Genomic DNA, 19,625 nt, shown 5'->3' on the forward strand with positions numbered 1-19,625 from the left:
ATTTCTCAGAAAAAACTTGCAAAAATGTAAGTTTTTTTTATCTCATTTTTCTTTTCCCCTTTGCTCACTTTCTGGAAGATATTTAAATAAGCAAAAATGGCAAAAAGCCAAGTAGTGAAGAGAAGCAAGGGACCTAAGCAATTGGCTCTTGAATATTTAAAAGTTGGTGGTAGAAATCCACATTATCTAACTTTATTGCACATTAAATTGTTTGCTTTGGGTTATTCTATTTTTTTTTCCACACTGCCTCAATACCATTCATACCTAGAGTTCATGAAAGGAGTAATACCCCTCTAAACTCTCACTCTTCCCTTTAATAACTTACTCTAAAACAAGAATCAATTTTACCTGCAAGTATTTTTCTGAAGCTACTAAACTTTATAGACTTTCCAAAGAGGCTGAGAATCCCTAGTATAACCAGAGATATATGATCTTATTACTTGTTACTGTAGTTAAAAAGGAGAAAAACTTAAGTCTCCCCCTTCAAAATATATTTCCTTATGATTAGTTTTTATGAAAAAAATAACATTAAAAATCAATGCTATTATATAATAAAACATGCAAAATATTATTTTAATAATTTATTAATACTAATTGTCAAATGCAAAGTTTTAGATAATTTACTAAAAACAACTATTTGGTCAGAAAATTTATTTTACTATCATGAGAGGATATATGATAATATAACAGAATAAGGCCTTTTATTTTATGAGAATAAAGTGATTATAGTTATGACACTTTAAAAGTTTTATATGATGTAATATATAATCATATGTAAATGTGACAGCTAAGTCACCTATTAAGATACAGGCATCTTTTAATTTTTTGTTCATACTTTTCAGAAGTAATATGTCAATCGTAAATATTACAATGCGGCTAAGTGTTTAGAGATCATGTTATAAAAAGAAAATTATCCGTGGCTAAAGTAAAAGTATTCAGAATTCTTTTATTATATAATTCTCTTTCTATAGAAATAAGCAGGGAGAAATTAATCTATAACTTAGAAATGGCTAAGTGGAGTATATCTTTTGGGAAGTGTTATTAACTATATTAAGAAAAGTGAAATCATGAGCAGAAAAATTTATTTATAAAAATTTTCCCATCTTTACTGGAAAGCATAGTTCTCTGACGTGAAAATCATACAAATAAATAGTAACTTATTTTCCCTAGAGTCCTGTTGGTGAATAAATTACTTCTGGGATTGTAGCTGTAAGGCTACACTGTGTATTAATTGGTACATATTGAATTTTTTAGCTCATTAATGTACCATTTAGTGCACTAGAAGAATTAATCATCATATACCTAAGTGATTATTTAAATCATAGTAATAATTTATTGGTGAAGACTCTAGGCAAGTAAATTAATGTCAAATGGAACGTGTAAGCTATATCAATAAGATATAAAAAGCAAACAAACAGTTCAGAATGTGAATTATCATTACAATAAATAAATACTCCCAAGTCAAAAATGGCATGCCAATTTTTTTATTGTCTTCTAAATCTACAAGTTGATACTCAAATTCTGAAAACCATGCAAATTTACTTTGAGGGTAAGAAATGAGTTACAATGACACTGATATGACAACTTCTCTAAAAGGAATGAAAATTGGCCTAAACTAATTACACAGTTTCACAGAAGTTTTTATTAACAAATTCTAGAAGCTAACGACTTGTCAATAAGTAGCCTAGTCCTTTTGTTTTATAATTGTATACTTTTTTTGGTGAAAGATGATATTATTTTATGAATTACTAGATAATACACAACAATAATCAATCTTCACTGAATACCACAAGAAAGCAACTTAGTGCCATAATTGAAATATTCCAGTCCAGTTAATAATTTACTCATTCCCCTAATTAAAAGATAACTAGTAAATACCCATCACAATATGATTACTCAACTAAAAGCATATGTACTTTGCACATATGTAATTCTTTCTAGATGTGATAATCAGATGTATGATGCATAAATAAAAAGTTACTTCTAAAGACAACTTTGCACATATGTAATTTTTCCTAGCTGTGATTATTAGGTGTGTGATGCATAAATAAAAAAATTACTTCTAAAGACAACAGCAGATTACTGGGTGATTATGATGTCTTTACTAATCCACACATTCAAATAGATATATTCCAGTAACTGTGGGAATAGTGATGCAAATATTGTCTAAACAAATTTTTATTTTCATATCAATTTTGAGCATTTCTGTCTTTCTGCTTTGTTACATAAGTTTAAATAAATGGTTCCATGATGCTTTTCTCCACAAATAAGAAAATGGTACAGTAGTTTAGAATTAATAAAATGAGTACATTTTCTTCCAGTGATGGATATTTTTTCCTTTCTAACAACATACTATCTTGAATCACTATGTAATTGTCTCATGTACAAATAATTTGATTTGCCCATTTATTCATTCAAGAAATATTGGCATGCCTATTATATGCCCCCAATTATAATGCTTTGTCAAAGGAAACATATAATACTTATTGTCTGAGATAGTCATAACTATTAAAAATGCAATTACTAGTGGGTTGCTTTATTTCTTTCCAATAAGTGGACATATAATTAATATACTGACACAGCAGAAAAGTCAAGTATATTAAGGAAAAATGTATCATGTTCTGTTTCTGACTCATGAAATGCCATCATTGCTAAGCTATCAGAGCATAGCACTGAAACTAACAGATGAGAAGACTTATTAATTTCAGAGCTGTAATACAATGTACCCACTCTGGCTAATGGGTATACCTATTCTCAAATCTTCAGTAATATAAAGAAGCTCAATCAAGAAGCATGAAAAAAAATGAAAAAAAAATCAGTTTCCTTGAGCCTGACCCTGGGCACAAATAACTTTCTTTCTTAAAAGTTCTACTAAATTATTTGCTGAATGCTTCAAAATAAAACTATAGGAAACATTTAATTTTTATGTAGAAAAGTTGCTCAACAATAGTTATCAATGGAATGTCACCTCCTTTAGTGCAGGGACTGTTTGTGTTGGCTTTTTAATCCCCACAGCATAACATGAGATTTTACACATATGGTGTTTAATAAATGCTTGCAAGATTGGATTTGTGAATTATTCAATTTTGTAGATTATTTCAGTCTTCCAACAAGCAAATTTTGTTTTCTAAAAGGGAACTATAATAGTCTCATTTTCTTTACATTTGGAAACAATGTTTTTAAGATTTAACAAAAAGTTCATTACTCTTAGACTTTAACCTTAGATTTCCACTTTAAAATATGTTGAGCCAGATAACCACAAAAATTTTAAAAAAAATGGACTTCCATTCTTTCAATTACAGGACAATCTTTTCTTTCCTCAAAGAAATTCAACATATCTTTTCTTTCCTCAAAGTTCTTGAAAATTTACTACTAAATTTTTGCTTGATGGACTTTTAAGAGAATCCTGTACTTGAAAACCTAATAATACTGGATGTTTTGTTTTGTTTTTTTTCCTTGTTTCTTGTTTCCCTTAAAGAATACTTTCTCTTTCTTCACCAAAACCTGCACTGTCAGAAGAGGTTACTGTATGAAGCTCTGAAGAATCTTTTGAAAGTCTTGCATAACTTGAACGTTGACTTCGTTTATGAGTAATGCTTTTTAGATTTTCATTCTGAATGCCACTTGAACTAGAACCAGGCCGCAAAATAACTTGAGAAGTGTCCCTAATTCCTTCTGTTTCATCAAAATTTTGGTTAGCTCTATTGGCTGGAGCACTGTTGTTATTTAGGGTCACAGTACTAGGTGTGCGATTCAAGTTGTAACCCTTTTGGCCTGTTAAAGCTGGCCAATTTTCCTCAGGACTACTAGCTATCAAGCTGCATTCTGAAGGACTCTTCTTGTCTTCTGAGCAAATGGACATTCGTGCTACAACTGGATCTTGAAGGCCACTTAAGCTGTGTGGTATTCCCTGTTTTCCATTGTGGCTGTCGTCTTCAAGTTCTATGAGGTTGGCCTTTTCAAGATGGGAATCATCAGCAACTTCATTGTGAAGGGAATGATTTGGAGAACTTTCATTAGACCTTACTCCTGAATCAGAGGAATCTTTTTTATCTAGGAGGGCATCTGATAAATACTCTTTTGCTTTAATAAAGGTTCTAATAGGCTCTGTGCTATGTTCTGGAGATTTGGGCATTCTATCTACCTTTCCTTCCACTTTTTTATCTTTGTCTTCTTTGAGAAGTGGAGTATGATCTGATTCTTCTGGCCCAGACTCATCTTCATCACTTGGAAGTTTTTGATAGCGCAGCCCACTTCCTTTTAGTTTCAAATCTGTCTGGAAGAGACTTGGTCTTTCTGAAGATTTCTTTCCTGGAAGAAGCTTACTTCCAGACTGATCAGATTTTTCATCTTCTTCCGTGATAGGATCCAAAGGAGATGCATCATTAGTGGAAACACCTGAAGATGAATAATCTATAACATCTCCCCTCTTGATCAGAAATGACTTCCTTGCATCATCTTGTTTCAGTTCACTATCCTTCCCTTTTTCTTGCTCTATAGAGGAATGAATGGAGCCCCCTGATGAACTCTGACCCATATAGTATAGCCCTGTGCTGTGTGGAGAAGATCTGCCACTAATTGTTGCAGAACTTGCGCCCCCTTCTAGCTGAGACATCTGAGCAATATATTCTCTATAGGCATCTCTATATTCTGCCTGAACCTTATCAGTAAGTTTTGAGATTTCAATACTGGAATCCTGTGAATTGAGACTTGAAAGACTTGGGGTTCTGCGAGTTTGTGACTGTGAAGACAGAAAAAAGAAAATACTTTAAGAATTCAACTAAGCAATAAAGAAGAATAACAAATACCAGGAATTTTGAAATCCTGGAGTTTTCAAGTCACTCAAAATTATTAGCATATTATGAAAAACTAATGTTATTCCACTTAAGTTCTATAGCTCAAGCAGTTTAAAAACTCTTACATAATTCTGATACTATTTTATAATTATTTTACATAAAGATTTTTGAGCAAATTTATTTAAAGTAATATTTTAAAATATTTAGTAATAAGCACTTGCATCAACAATCTTGGCACTTTCTTTTTATGTTGGTTGATTAAAAGTTAATAAGACTAATAATAGTGTCATGGTAGAAAGGGAAGGAAACAGGAAAAGGATAAGAAATCTTTTAACATTAAAATGTCAATTTTCATCATAGTGTCAGAAGTTAGTTTTCTAACAATTTTGAAAGATTTAAGATCTCTGATAATAATGAACTAGGATACTATAAGATTCATAATGAAGCAAGCTTCCACAATAACTAGAGGTGGAAAACTCAGTGCACACTGGGGCATATGTTCATTAGGATATGTAGGAATGACCTACATGTTTTGCTTGTTTACATATATTTATTACAAGAGTTTTGTTTTTCTTTATTTTTTAAAGCATGGATGGAAAGGAAAGGTAGATTTTCTTTCAGTGCAAAAAATTTTTAAGAAGATAAAATGAAGTCCTACATACTATATCACTCTGAATTTCAGGCAAAAATTACAGATGAGTTAAGATGTTTGTCAATGAAGGAAAATTGCACACAACCGTTTCCTGCACCAAATATGCCACAGATCAACAATATAATCAACTGTCACTGTATACTGCACAGTGTCACATAAAAAATATAACCAACACTACTTGTTTATGACTGTACTTTTCTATCCAGAAAGGTACAAGGAAAAACATATAAACTGAATAAAAGTTGCAAAAGAACAAAAGAAAGGAGTTATAAGACTTAAGAGTTGAATTTAAAAAGATAGATGAGACAAAGAGAAAACAAGTTTTCAAATCAAGTTGAAATAAATTCTTAATTAAGAATTCTGGAGAGCTGCTAGTGTCATAAAGGGAAAAAAAAATCTATGAATGAAACCTTTTAAGTACTTTAAATCTGAAAATGTAAAAAATGCTTCTTAATTCTGCCTAAATCAGTAACCAATTCTTTTTGAAACCTTCAGTAATTGGGAAATCACTATCTCATGAAGCTTTTTCCATTTTTTAATAGCTCCAAGTGATAGCAAGATCTATAGTGAGCCAAAATCTACCTGCTATGACTTTAACCTGCTATTTGTAGTTCTTACCTCTACTGTAAAATGGAATAAATATAATCTCTTTCATATAATAATCCTTCAAATATTTAAAGAGATCAATCATAATCCAGATGTTCCCCAAAGTCTTCTCTTCTTCAGAGTAAGTTTCCCTAATTTCTTCAACTATTTCTCTCACATGACTTTATGTCCCCTCACCATTTTGGTAACTCTTCTTCAACCTTGTTTGTAGAATCTTGTTTGTCAATGTAAAATGATACTTTGCGTATTCTGATCTATGGCATTGTATGACTAATAAATTTCTTCATTCTGGATGCTTCTATATGTGTAGCCCACTTAAAGATCAGAATTACTTTAAATTTAAATGGATCCAATATGTGACAAAGAAAATAAGGAATCAGAAAACAGGCACAGAATCAAAGGAAAGAGGTAAGGAAAAAATTGAAAAAAATTGTAAAAAGTAAAGATGTAGAAGCAATACAGTAAGCATCCAATGAGGGAAAAATGTCCTGTTTCTCTTCTTATAGTTCACTCACAATCTAATATTGATATTACAAGAATTTTTCCACCTATCAATTTAAAGAAAGGTCAGAGTTAGGTCACTGTAAGAAACATCAAGCATAGAATATAAATGAATTATAAAGATGGTAAAGAAACTCTGAGAGAGAAAAAAGGAACTAATCACATTGGAGGGTGAAGGAAAAAGAAAGGAGAATAAAGTTTGGACCTATTCTAACCTTTAATTAGTCTTTTAAAATATTCAAGTATTTAAAATTATTTTTTAAAAACTCCATTTTCCATCTTAAAAAACAAAAACCTAGTTTTGGCCTCTAGTAGATGATATTAAAGACTAGACTCTTAACAATTTATACTGAAAGGGAAACAAAATGAAAAAGGAAGAATGGGAAATAAAAAAAATTTAAAGGAAATACAAGGGAAATGAATAAAAACATTTCCTATTCATTTGAGAAAAAATATCCTTATTAAATAATAACAGACCTACCATGCATTATATGAACTGTTTCTCCTGAATATTTTTTCCTTGTGGCTGAGTTCTATTTTTCATTCTCTCACATTTATCCCTTTGTCTTTTCCCCTTTCCTTCATTTCCTGAATCCTGCTCATGTATTCCTTCTCTGGCTCTTCTTTCCCTTATTCATCCTTTTTTGCTCCTCTCTGTCCTCCTTTTCCTGCTCTTCACCTGTCCTCTTCCTTCCCTTTTTGTTGAACATCCAGAGAAAAAGCCTGCATGCTAAAATATCTATCATTGTTTTTAATATTTTCAGTTATAACATCAGATGAGAAAAGTATGATTATGAAAAACTATTTCTTTTGCTTTATTGAGTATATACAGTTGTGTAATGAACCTGTGTTTTAGACATTTATCACTTAATCTAATTAAATTTGAGAATATCAAATAGAATGAAATATGACCAATATTTTCCACTGATGATGCATTTCTTTTTACTTCGGACACTAAAGACAATATTTCAATAAGTACCTGCCAACTTAAATTACTGTGGCGTGGAGGAGCTTCATCAAGACCAATCGTGTTCAGTTCTTCAAAACTAAAGTTCAATGTGTAGGGAGCCTGACTAGAAAGTTCTGTATGTGGCAATTCATTATGTAATGAGCGACGAAGAGATTCGCCATGAGGGACTGAGATATCAGCATGATCAGACATTACATGTGACTCTTCAGCAATTGGTTGATTTTCTGCATTTCTCATATCAAGTACCTTACAAAACAAGGAAAACAGTATTACTTGTGTTAATGACAAATCAAGTTTTAGGAGTTATTTTTATAATTCCAGGTTATATTAGAAAGCAAGGAATTTAAAAATACATTTCAAATACATTTCAAACAGCATATATGGCTATGTATAAATAGCCTTTAGTAAGTAACAATGTGAACAGATACTTAACATTTTAAATTAAGGGCAATAGTCCCTTATAATTTGTCTACTATAATTATCAGTATTACTTTGAAATACAATTGAGAAGAAAACAATGTATATTTAATACAAGCCAAAAAAAATGAGCAAAGGTACTATAAACCAAACTTCTGTATAAAATACATTTAAATGTGTTTTGGCAAATATCAACATACAAAATTAAACATATTATTAATATTTTTCAAAGTTGAGGGGAACAAATAAATACTTGGATTACATCTTACTGGATTAATACTATATCAATTATTATTTAATTTGTAACTTTCCTTTATATATTTATATATATACATAATCCCTTAATTGAAAGTTAAGCTGATTTTTCATTTTTGTCTTTTCCCTTAGCACAATGCTAGACACAAAAGAGGTATTTAATAAATGATTGGTTGATTCCTTACTACCTCTTGGCAAAGAAGAAAATAAAAAATTATTTAATCTTACCATACTTCTGAAAAGATGCCAGTCCCCAAAATGCATATTCATTTCTTTCTTCAATTCATCAATGTTACACTGAGCCAGTACACGGCCATTAATATTTGCCTGAATTAAAAATTGAATAAATACATATAAACACAAAAGATTTCTAAACTGAATATTTAATCCATTTTCAAGATAAACTGTTATGGACCAGAAAAAGATATAAAGAAGAATTTCATTATCTTTATTAATGCCTTATCACTTTACTTTAATAACCTAGATATTATTCCAACAATTTTAAAATACCTTATTGGGCCAAAGATGAGTAAGACATAAGTGTATCCACCTCTGCCTATTTAAATCCTACTCATACTTTAAGGGCCAGTTTAAATATTTCATTCACTGCAGACTACTGCAGACTCTGAACTTTTATAATACTTTATGTCTACTATTCTTTTTTTTTTTTTTGCAATTAATCATATTTTTCACTAATTAAAAAATATAACTTCTTCAGTGTGGAGACTTTTCTCCAAAGCAAATCATAATACTCAGTGAATCTTTTATGAGCTATAGTCATCCGAAATTCACATTTTTTTATTTTAATCTTCTCATGGACCTCTTTCTTGACATTCAGCTGCCTGATTCAAGAATGAGTGCTTGTGACCTAATCTTATCTTTCAAGTCCCTTTTTATAGGATCACTTTCATATCATGATTAGATAATGGAATGGATTTTTAAGAAATGGCTGAATAGCTACTTATTGAGTGCACTGTAATGGGGATTTATTTTCAGATATTGATACAACTGACAACTGAGATCCATTCCAAATCTGAAGTTCTGTGATTCTGACACCTTCCCACTTTGTCATGTGTCTTTGTCATGTGAATGGAAACCAATTTGGGTTTTTTTGTGCCTAGGATCACACAGAAAATACATAAATTTTTGTGAATACCTATTGAAATCTTACTCCTCAACAAAAATAATTTTCTAGCACTAAAAGTTTAAAAAGTAGTAAGACATACAAGGAAAAGAAAGGTAGTAACAAGTACCACCAACTTGACTATCAACTCCTCTTAGATTCTGAAGAAGACAGCCCAGACCCTGGTTCCCAGCCCAGCTCCTGAAGTCATCATTCAGGAAAGTAAAGCTGTGGGAAAGGGCTTATCCATCTCCACTAATTTGCATCACCAAGGTAGGAAATCTAGCCTATGTGAACAGCAAAGAACTCTGAAGGAAAAAGGAGAAAGCATGTTCCAGGAAAGTTGGAGTGACTCCAACCCCTGCATCTACCACTACCTCTAACAGCTATGCTACAGCTTCTGACTCCTCAGTGATCACAGTCACAGCAGACTCAGAAAAAAAAATTCTTACCAAGATCTTGGCATTGTTCAACAGAAACACATCTATATAGATGTGGCCAGTGAAATAGCATTAAAGAGAATGCCTCATTCTAATTTTTTCCATTCCACCCTAAACTCCACAGGACTTTTCTATTCAACTTGCAGTTTAAATCTCTTTTATGTGTTCTCTCTTCCATTAGAATATGAACATCCTAAAAGCTGAGATTGTTTCCACATTTCTATTTGTGTACCCCTCAAAACTTACCAAAGTACACATAAAGCACTTAATACATGCCTTTTATTTCATTCATTTATTTATTCAAGAATAAGGGACAAGTTTATTTCATGATTCCTCAAATGTAGTAAGAAATGATAAGATAGTTAATCTCATTTCTATAGCAGCTAAATTATATCTCCCTTTTAAATGATACATTACTTTGTTGAAAGGTTCTGAAAAGTATTGAAGTCCTGACTATAACTTTAAAAAACAGCAAAATTTCTTAACAAGTCAATTAAATGCTAATTTTTAATTGTTTTATTCAGGTTCTAGATTCAAAGATCAGGGGAATAGTTTAGTGGAAGAAAAGTATTCTCTTCTGATTAGAAAAGAACCATTCACCTTATATCTTTTTCCAAAAAGGCAATTTCTGTCTTTAAACAGAGACAAACTAAAAGAGCTAAAGTAAGCACCTGCAATTACAGTTTAAAAAAAAAGCCCACGCTACCAAAACATTTTCATTTAAAAAATTGGCAACTGAACAAAGACCAAAGATTTTAACATATGGTAGTAAACAAATTTTAACAAATAGGAAGTAAACAAAATTCATCCCATACTAAAAGCTGAAGACTTTTAGCTAAACCAGACATCAACTAAAGACAATTATCAGAATAGAGAGAACAGAGGCAGGAAATAGGATTGAATAGCTGAAGACTGAAGAGGAGGTTCATTATAATATGTGTTCACATCTCTCCAATATCTCTCTCTGGCTCTAAACTAAAATTCTTTTTAAGTATCACAATGATATTTGTGATTACCTGTAACATGAGTTGTTGTGCCAAAAAAACTTATGATTGTTCCTGATCAATTTCCTAGGGATAAGATTAGGATAATTCTGAAAGGCTAGATTCACAGTCTGTTTCTTGAACTTACACTTAAATGCTTTCTAATCCAATAGGAGCTAACAAGAGCTTGTGATTCAGTAGAGGAATACTCATTCTTCACTAACATTAATAATTTTTTACGGAAAATTCTCTTGATTACAATAACATAACTTGCTGCAAATATATTTAATTGCAAGGTGACTAATCAAAGTGAAGTCTGTCTATTCAAATGCATAACTATTTGATTTTGCAAGTTCTAAAAGTCATTCATTGGTATCTAATCAAATTATGGGTATACTAACTAGAAGAATATATAATTTTTTTACAATAATTGTGCCAACCAAAAACTATAAAGTAATATTATACTTTGGTCAGGTTATGAATTTAAAATACAGCTAAAAATCTAAGTGGTAGCACCATTTGACTATAATAATAATTTCTTAAAATGTTTTTTATTTTTAGATATAACCATTTTACACATTAATGGGAAACAGTGAAAACTTGGGATAATGAGGATAAAACTACATTTAGCTTTTGAGGGAATACAGTTTGAGAGGTTGAATTCATTGCCTTTACCATCTTTACACAACCCCATTTTCTCTAATCTTATTCAAGTATTAGGATAGTATATAAATACATACATCACCTTTTTTATTGTTGCACAGTACTGAGGCATCATACTCTGGTCCAAACCCTCTATTTGTTTCAGTTTCTCACATACAGAATCCACATTCATTGAGTTCAATGTCACTGTCTGTCCTGACACTGTTCCCTGAGGGAAGGGAAGAAATATATATTTACAATATTTTTTAAGTATTTTATAGATACAAATTCTTATGGTACAGGTATGTAAAATTTCATGGTTTACAGATATAGAACATTAAATTAACATTAAATTCAATAGTTTAAGGAATTATAATAAGGAGTGATCCAAAATCACTTGTACTTATTAAATGAAAAAGAAGTATTACATAAGCCATAGTACAAAATTATTTTAAAATACTGGATTGCCAATGTGACATCTCACTATGGAAAAGCTACAGTTTTATTCAAATCACAAATTTCTAAAAAAAAGAAAACAGAAAGCTAGGTTATTTAGACATGAAACAAGCCCAATAGAATGAATGTTTCCTGAATATTCTTTAATCAAGAGCAAGAAAAAAAGAGATAAATTTTGGGAAAAAAGAAAAGTAAGGAAAAATGTATAAAAAGAGATAGAATACATAGAGAATCCAAGTGTCTATGAACACCAAAAGAAAAAATATCCTTCAAATGTAATTATTTATGTATTTCTTCCCCAGTTCTAAAATGCACCCTATGGAATGCCTGATCGAAAATAAAAAACAAATATAAAAATCCTAAAAATTTTTGGTATCTAATGTATTGTAAGTAAATTATTTGCTGATAAGTAAATTATTTGCTGATAAAAATGGTGGTAGAATTTTATTTTCTTTGAAGTAATATATGCAGTTCATCATGAATTAAAAGTAGATTTATATTTTAGTTATATCATTAGTTGAAGATATCTTATTGAAAATTTTTAAACCTATTATTTACAAGGAAAAAATAAGAAAATTTTTATAATATTTATTTTATATCAAGGGCAAGTTAGTATAGAGTGATATACTGGTTTTTTTCTGCGTCCTTCTGTCAAAAATTTTGGATCAGAATAGGGATAGGAAACACTATAGGGAAAATAAATTATGTCTTTAGTTTTTGTACTCACCATTATAAATATCAGATAGCTGGAGGAACTTGATATATAACATATTTAGTAGAAATCAAGACCATCCTAGCAGATCATTTAAGAAACCCCCTTCCAAGTAAAAATTACATGATTTGAATAACAGGATATATTAGCTTCCAAGACTACTGCAGAATGTTGTTAAATGTTAGAAACTAACATGGCATTGAACTCGTTAAAATATATAACATATTTGTATATAGGTGTATAATACCACATTCCACACACACATACATATAAACATATTATTATGTTTGTGTTTATGTATGAACATGTTTAGAGTGATGAAGACATATAAATAGCACTTAAATAACCACCTTACAAACTTCAGCAAACTGACAATCACATCACTGACAGAAAAAGATAAGACAACTATTATATAGACTATACTGCAAGCAAAAATATTAATTTATTTAAAAATATATAATCACAAAGAAAACTCATAGATGCAAAATATATCACAATACACTATAAAAGTAGGAATTAAGTACTTTAGAAAAATAAAAATTATCAGTCCTTCTGCAACAAAATTGTAAGTATTATTTATTCCTTTTTTTGTATTTTAACTATATGATATCACTAAATATCAAATAAATCCTAAAAGAATTATATTTCCTTTTTAAAAAACACTTTTGTGCATGATATCATCATAAAGATTTTTTTAGGGGGAATATCAGTTAACAGGAAATAAAGACATGCTGCATCAGATCATACTTCTAAAATTTTCTTACTCATAAAAATATTAGACACTAAATTCTTTTTTAAGTTCAATTTTAAAACCAATAATCATCATCCTATAACTTGTAACAAATGCTACAAAATCCAACTGAATTTCAGATACTTTCAGAGATATAATATTTTCAGGCTACTACTTATATAAAAGGCAAGAAAATATTCAAAGAATATAGATTTCAGTTGTTCTAATCTTTCAACTCTGGGAAAAAATGTCTCCATATAACAAGTAGTACTCAAAATAAATTCACTAGTGAACAATAGCAGATAGTTAAGTGTAAAGGAGCAGTATGCTTATTATTAAATAAATGAATTTTAAAGGCACAAAAAGTCAGTTACAAATGAAGAATTAGGGTAGCTAGATTTCACAGTGAATAGAACACTAGTCCTTGAAGTCAGGAGGACCTGAGTTCAAATCCAATCTCAGACATTTAACACTTAATAACTGTGTGACCCTGGGCAAGTCACTTAATCCCAATTGCCTTGGAAGAGTTTACTAACTCTAAAAATCCTCAGAGAGTAATGTAGACCCAAGCAAAGTCTAGGCAAGTACAAGCTTAATTCAAAATAAATTTTCATCACAGTGATAAATATCTTTGTAGTTAAAAGGTAATTTAAGAAGAATATTCTTAGAGATGATTAGTCCAATTCCTTTAATTTAGGTAGGTAAATGTTTAAATCACCACTAGAAAATAACTGGGTATCCTTAAAAGATTTTGTAATGTGTGAATATTTCATGAATTCCCTCAAAGACTATAATTACATGAAAGATGTAATGGGCTATTAGTAGGTTCTAATTACATTAAAAGAAGTAGTTTCCCTAAATAAACAATAACTTGTTCATTTAAATAGTCATTACGTTTTATATTTAGATAAACTTCCCATTACTTATTATTTCATGGATATTTCTAAAATATGAAAGTTTACATTTCTATAGATAATATGTGCACTATAATATAGTTATTCTTTTCTTAGAAAAGTTGAATGTTTATAAAAATTCATTCTAGACAACTTTTGAGAACAAAGCACAAAATGTATTTTGGTGATCTGCCCAAATTTCATACTCTTCAAAGGCTAAGAAAAATATAATCTTTATTTTTAAAAAATGAATAGAGTGATACTAGGCCCAGAATTATATCCAGGCCAATACCATATAAAAACCTTTTTCATTTGATTAATTTGTATAGGAAGAAAAAGAACTCTAGGATATTATATAGCTATTTTCAAAATACAGGCTTTTATATTGTAGTCTTTTACTTTTTGATACTTTCTTCTACATTTTTATGCACTGTTATTTCCTGATTCTTGTACTTCTAACTTCTCCTCTATCACTTTCAGTGGATTTTCACTGATGTTCCATAGACATCTTAAACTCAACATAGACAGTGTTTCCCTCTAACGTTCCACCTAATGATCGCCCTTCTCTACTCATCAAGGCTTAAAGCCCAAGTGCCATTTGTAACTCTTCACCTTCTTCATCCCTAACACTGTTGCCAAATCCATTCTGCCTTCTTTCACATGTATCATATATTCTTTCTCTCTTCTGACTATAACCACCTTGATCTATTAGGGCTTTATCATTTCATGCCTGGACTAGTAATGCAATAAATTACTTGTTGGGATCCCTGACTCCAGTCTTTCCTCATCCCAATCCATCTTCTACTCAGCTGTCAAAATGATCTAGAGAGACAGATTTGATTATATATGCTTCGTATTACCTCCAGGAACAAATATTAAAATCCTCTGTTTAGCTTTCAAAGACATTTATAGTCTGGTTCTTTCCTACTGTTCTAGTTTTTCAACATCTTACTTCTCTCTGGTTCCTTCTAAATGAGGCTGCTAAGTAGTACTGTGAACAGAGTAGGGCCTGGAGTGAAGACCTGAGTTCATATCCCATCTCAGACATTTACAAGCTGCGACTCCAAACACATCACTTCATCTTTATCTACCTTAGCTTCCTCAACTATGAATGAAAATAATAGCAGCACCTAGTCCCAAATGAGCTATTTATAAAACACTTAGCATAGTGCCTGGCACACAGTAGGCACTTAATAAATGTTTCCTTCCTTCCATGTACTCTGTTATCCAGTGACATGGGTTTTTTTTGCTATTTCTTGAACATATTTCTTTCCCCAACTCCAAACATTTTCAGTTATTGTATCTCATATTTAGAAAACTCTACTTACAAACTCTACCTGCAAGCTTTCCTGGCTTCCTTCAAGTTTCACGGAATTTCAGCTTCTGTACAAGAAGCCTTTCCCCAGGAGGCAAAGATAATATGGTAAGAGAGTCAAAACTTTTGCCCAGCTCACTTAATACAGCTTCTCCAAAACAATCTAAGAAATGTATCAAACTAAATTCTGATCAGGAAAGCCAAGATAACGTCACAGTAAACCATTCTTTTAGTGAAGGGAAGCTCTGGAAGAGAAAGAGTTCTGCAGATACTGAGATGGGAACTAGCTAGAAATGTAGAAGCTGTAATGAGGAGCATTCCAGCACCCAGAAACACCAAAGGGGCTGGGACTGAACATCCACAGACACCAAAAGGGCTGAGACTGAACACCAAGACTGGAAACACTGGGGCAGAAAGAGGTCACAAGGGACCTCTAAATCATTACTGGGCATAGGAATGAATCCAAGCTGCCAGCTTTGTTATTCACTCACCCAGTTCCAGAGCAGAGAGGAAAAGTTGCGACTGAGAAAGGCCTAGGTGCACAGGGACCAAGGAACTACTTATAAAAGTATAGCTCAAATTTGGAACTATGACCAAAGGGTTATCAAACTCTGCATACTCTTTGATGTGGCAGTGTCTCTACTGGGTCTGTATCCCAAAAAGATCCTAAAAAAGGGAAAAGGACTTACATGTGCAAAGTTCGTAGCATCCTTTTTTGTAGTGGAATGCCACCCACATCCAGAGAGAAAACTATGAAGACTAAATGTAAGTTAAAGCATAGTATTTTCATCTTTTTGTTTGTTTTTCTTTTGGTCTGATTTTTCTTTAACATGACAAATCTAGAAAAATGTTAAAAAGATTGCACGTATTTAAGCTATATTTTTGTCTTAGGGAGGGAAAAATTTAAAACAAAAGTTTTACAAAAATGAATGCTAAAAACTATCTTTACATATATTTAGAAAAATAAAATGCTATTGAAAAATACTGCTTTGTGACTTTGAGCCCAAGAGCAAAGGGAAGACTCGGTTCTAACCTTCAGCCCTATATATCAGTCTTTAGTGGAATAGTCAAGGTAAGAAACCCAAAGGGAAGTCAAATGTCTTAGTTTCTCTGAATCTGCCAAACTTTCTAGTAGATTAATAGTGACTGAATTCAGCAGCAGTCTACTGAAACTTGATCACACAATCTAATAGACTCAAACTTGTGTCAGAAACTTGCAGAGCACACACTAGAATGGCACTGAACAAACAAACCTCTCCTCAGGTCACACCACTCTGGAAATACCAAAAACTTGCAGGCTCCCAAACTGAGCTATGGAGACAGGAGAAAGACATAAAAAGACAGGAATTTGGGTCAGGCACTGCTCCCAGAAGGAAGCCCAATATTGATCCAAAGTCCAAAGTCAAGTAGCAATCTGAAAAATGAGCAATTAAAAAAAAAAAAAAGAACCCCCCCAAGCACAGAGCTTCCATAGTAACAGGAAGCCTCAAGATATAAACACAGAAGACAAAAATGTGAAAACATGTAAACAGAAGATAAGAACTTGAAAACATGTACAAGCAAAGTTTCAAAGAAAAATGCAGATTCAACAAGCTCTCAACAAGTATTCAAAAAAGTATTAGAGGAAAAAAAAAGATAAAAAAATCACATAAAAGTGGTAGAAGAAAAATATGGAGGAAATGAAAATTTTGGAATAATGGTATGAAAAGAGAATTAATAGTTTTGAGAAGGAGTTTAACACCATTACTAAAAAAAAAATCCTCTTAAAAATAGAATTGGCCAAACAAAGAAATTAAATGATTCTATAAGGCATGGAAAAATAAGACAAAGTCAAAAGACTGGAAAAAAAAATGGAACAAAATGTGAAATATCTTTTTTTCTTTTCTTTTCTTTTTTTTTTTTTTTGTTGAGACAATTAGGGCTAAGTAACTTGCCTATGGTCACACAGCTAGAGAGTTTAAGTGTCTGAGGCCATATTTGAAATCAGGTCCTCTTGATTTTAGGGCTGGTGCTCTATCCACTGCACCACCTAGCTGCCCCTGAAATATCTCTTTAAAAAAACTGACCGGGAAACTAAATAAAGGAAAAATAATTTTAAAATTACTGGAATAACTACAAACCTGTCAGATTGGCTAAGATGACAGGAAAAAATAATGATGAATGTTGGAGAGGATGTGGGAAAACTGGGACACTGATACATTGTTGGTGGAGTTGTGAAAGAATCCAACCATTCTAGAGAGAAATTTGGAATTATGCCCCAAAATTTATCAAACTGTGCATACCCTTTGATCCAGCAGTGCTACTACTGGGCTTATATCCCAAAGAAATACTAAAGAAGGAAAAGGGACCTGTATGTGCCAAAATGTTTGTGGCAGCCCTTTTTGTAGTGGCCAGAAACTGGAAAATGAATGGATACCCATTAATTGGAGAATGGTTGGGTAAATTATGGTATATGAAGGTTATGGAATATTATTGCTCTGTAAGAAATGACCAGCAGGAGGAATACAGAGAGGCTTGGAGTGACTTACATGAACTGATGCTGAGTGAAATGAGCAGAACCAGGGGATCATTATACACTTCAACAACGATACTGTATGAAGATGTATTCTGATTGAAGTGGATATCTTCAACACAGAGAAGATCTAATTCGGTTCCAGTTAATCAATGATGGACAGAATCAGCTACACCCAGAGAAGGAACACTGGGAATTGAGTGTAAACTGTTTGCACTAATGTCTTTCTACCCAGGTTACTTTTACCTTCTGAATCCAATTCTTGCTGTCCAACAAGAAATTCGGTTTTACACACATATATTGTATCAAGGATATACTGTGACACATTTAACATGTATGGGATTGCCTGTCATCTAGGGGAGGGGGTAGAGGGAGAGAGGGGAAAATTCGGAAAAGAAGTGAGTACAAGGGATAATGTTGCAAAAAAAATTACCCATGCAAAAAATTTATAATTATAAAATTATTTTAAAAAATTTTCAAAATTACTGGAATACCTGAAAGCCAACAAAAAGTCTAAATTTATTTTAAGAAATTAAAAAGGAGTATTGACCAAAGTCTATTGATTTAAAAACAGATTCTATTATGTATCAGCTGAAATAAAAGAAGGTTGAAATGGTAACCATGATCACAGGAGGAAAAAAAGCAAAAGTAAAAATAGATTTAATTAAAAGAAATTAAACACAAAAACTATTTTGTTAACAGTACCATTATCCCTACTGAATATGTGTGAATGAAAATGACATAGAACCCAAATTCTTGAAAGAAAAGTTATTTGAATTACAAAAAGAAATAGAGTATAAAAATATACTAGTAGGAAACCTCAACTTATTAGTGTCAGAACTAAATAAATCTAACCATAAAAAATATAAACAACAAAAACAATAACATTACCTAACATTTATATAGGGCTTTCTAGGTGCCAAGCACTGTAGTCAGAACTTTACAATTATCTCATTTAATGCAAACAAAAACCATAGAAGACAAATGTCCTATTAACCCTATTTTACAGATGAAGAAACAAGCAAACAAAGGTTAAATGGCTTGTCCAGATATTAAGTATCTGATACTGTATTTGAATCAAGTCTTGCTGACTCTAAACTCAGTTAGTTATTGTCCCATCGAGAAAGAAATTAGGGAAATGAAGAGAACTTCAGAACAATTAGATATGCTAACCCTCTAGAGAATACTGATTGGGAATGGAAAGGAGTGTATCTATTTGTGTGTGGGCATTTGTGAAGATCTGCATGGCACTTTCACAAAAACTGACCATGTACTAAGGCATAAAATCTTCATCAACAAATGCAGAACAGCAGAAATATTAAATGCAGTTTTTTCTGATCACAATACAACAAAATTGCATTCAATGAAGGGGTTTTGAGCCATAGGGTAATAACTGGGAACTAAATAATCTAATCTTAAAGAATGAATAGGGGAAAAAATGGAATAAATGGTTAAAAGAACAAATCATAAAAACAATTAAAAATTTCAATAAATGATAATGAGAAATAACGAAAGAAAATCTGAGATGCAGCCAAAATAATACTTAAAGATAATTTATATCTTTAAATGTTTACAAAATAGAACATCTGCAAATTACTTATGCAAATAAATTAGTAATTTAA

The 19,625-nt window shown here is 31.5% G+C and overlaps 1 protein-coding gene across 5 annotated transcripts in view; it reads right to left on the reverse strand.

The window, feature by feature from the left end:
• Positions 1-1,468: 1,468 nt before the first annotated feature.
• KIDINS220 (kinase D interacting substrate 220) overlaps positions 1,469-19,625 on the reverse strand; it is a 150,414-nt gene continuing 132,257 nt past the window's right edge. For all 5 annotated transcript variants that reach the window (XM_074288092.1, XM_074288091.1, XM_074288088.1 and 2 more), the window contains 4 exons: positions 11,489-11,614; positions 8,426-8,524; positions 7,535-7,771; positions 1,469-4,741 (listed from right to left, as the gene is read on the reverse strand). In XM_074288092.1, the coding sequence (XP_074144193.1) occupies positions 3,473-4,741; positions 7,535-7,771; positions 8,426-8,524; positions 11,489-11,614 (1,731 nt within the window). In that variant the 3' untranslated portion in view covers positions 1,469-3,472. The remainder of the gene's footprint in view (positions 4,742-7,534; positions 7,772-8,425; positions 8,525-11,488; positions 11,615-19,625) is intronic.

This window comes from Sminthopsis crassicaudata, chromosome 2 (assembly GCF_048593235.1).
Source record: "Sminthopsis crassicaudata isolate SCR6 chromosome 2, ASM4859323v1, whole genome shotgun sequence".
NCBI lineage: Eukaryota > Metazoa > Chordata > Mammalia > Dasyuromorphia > Dasyuridae > Sminthopsis > Sminthopsis crassicaudata.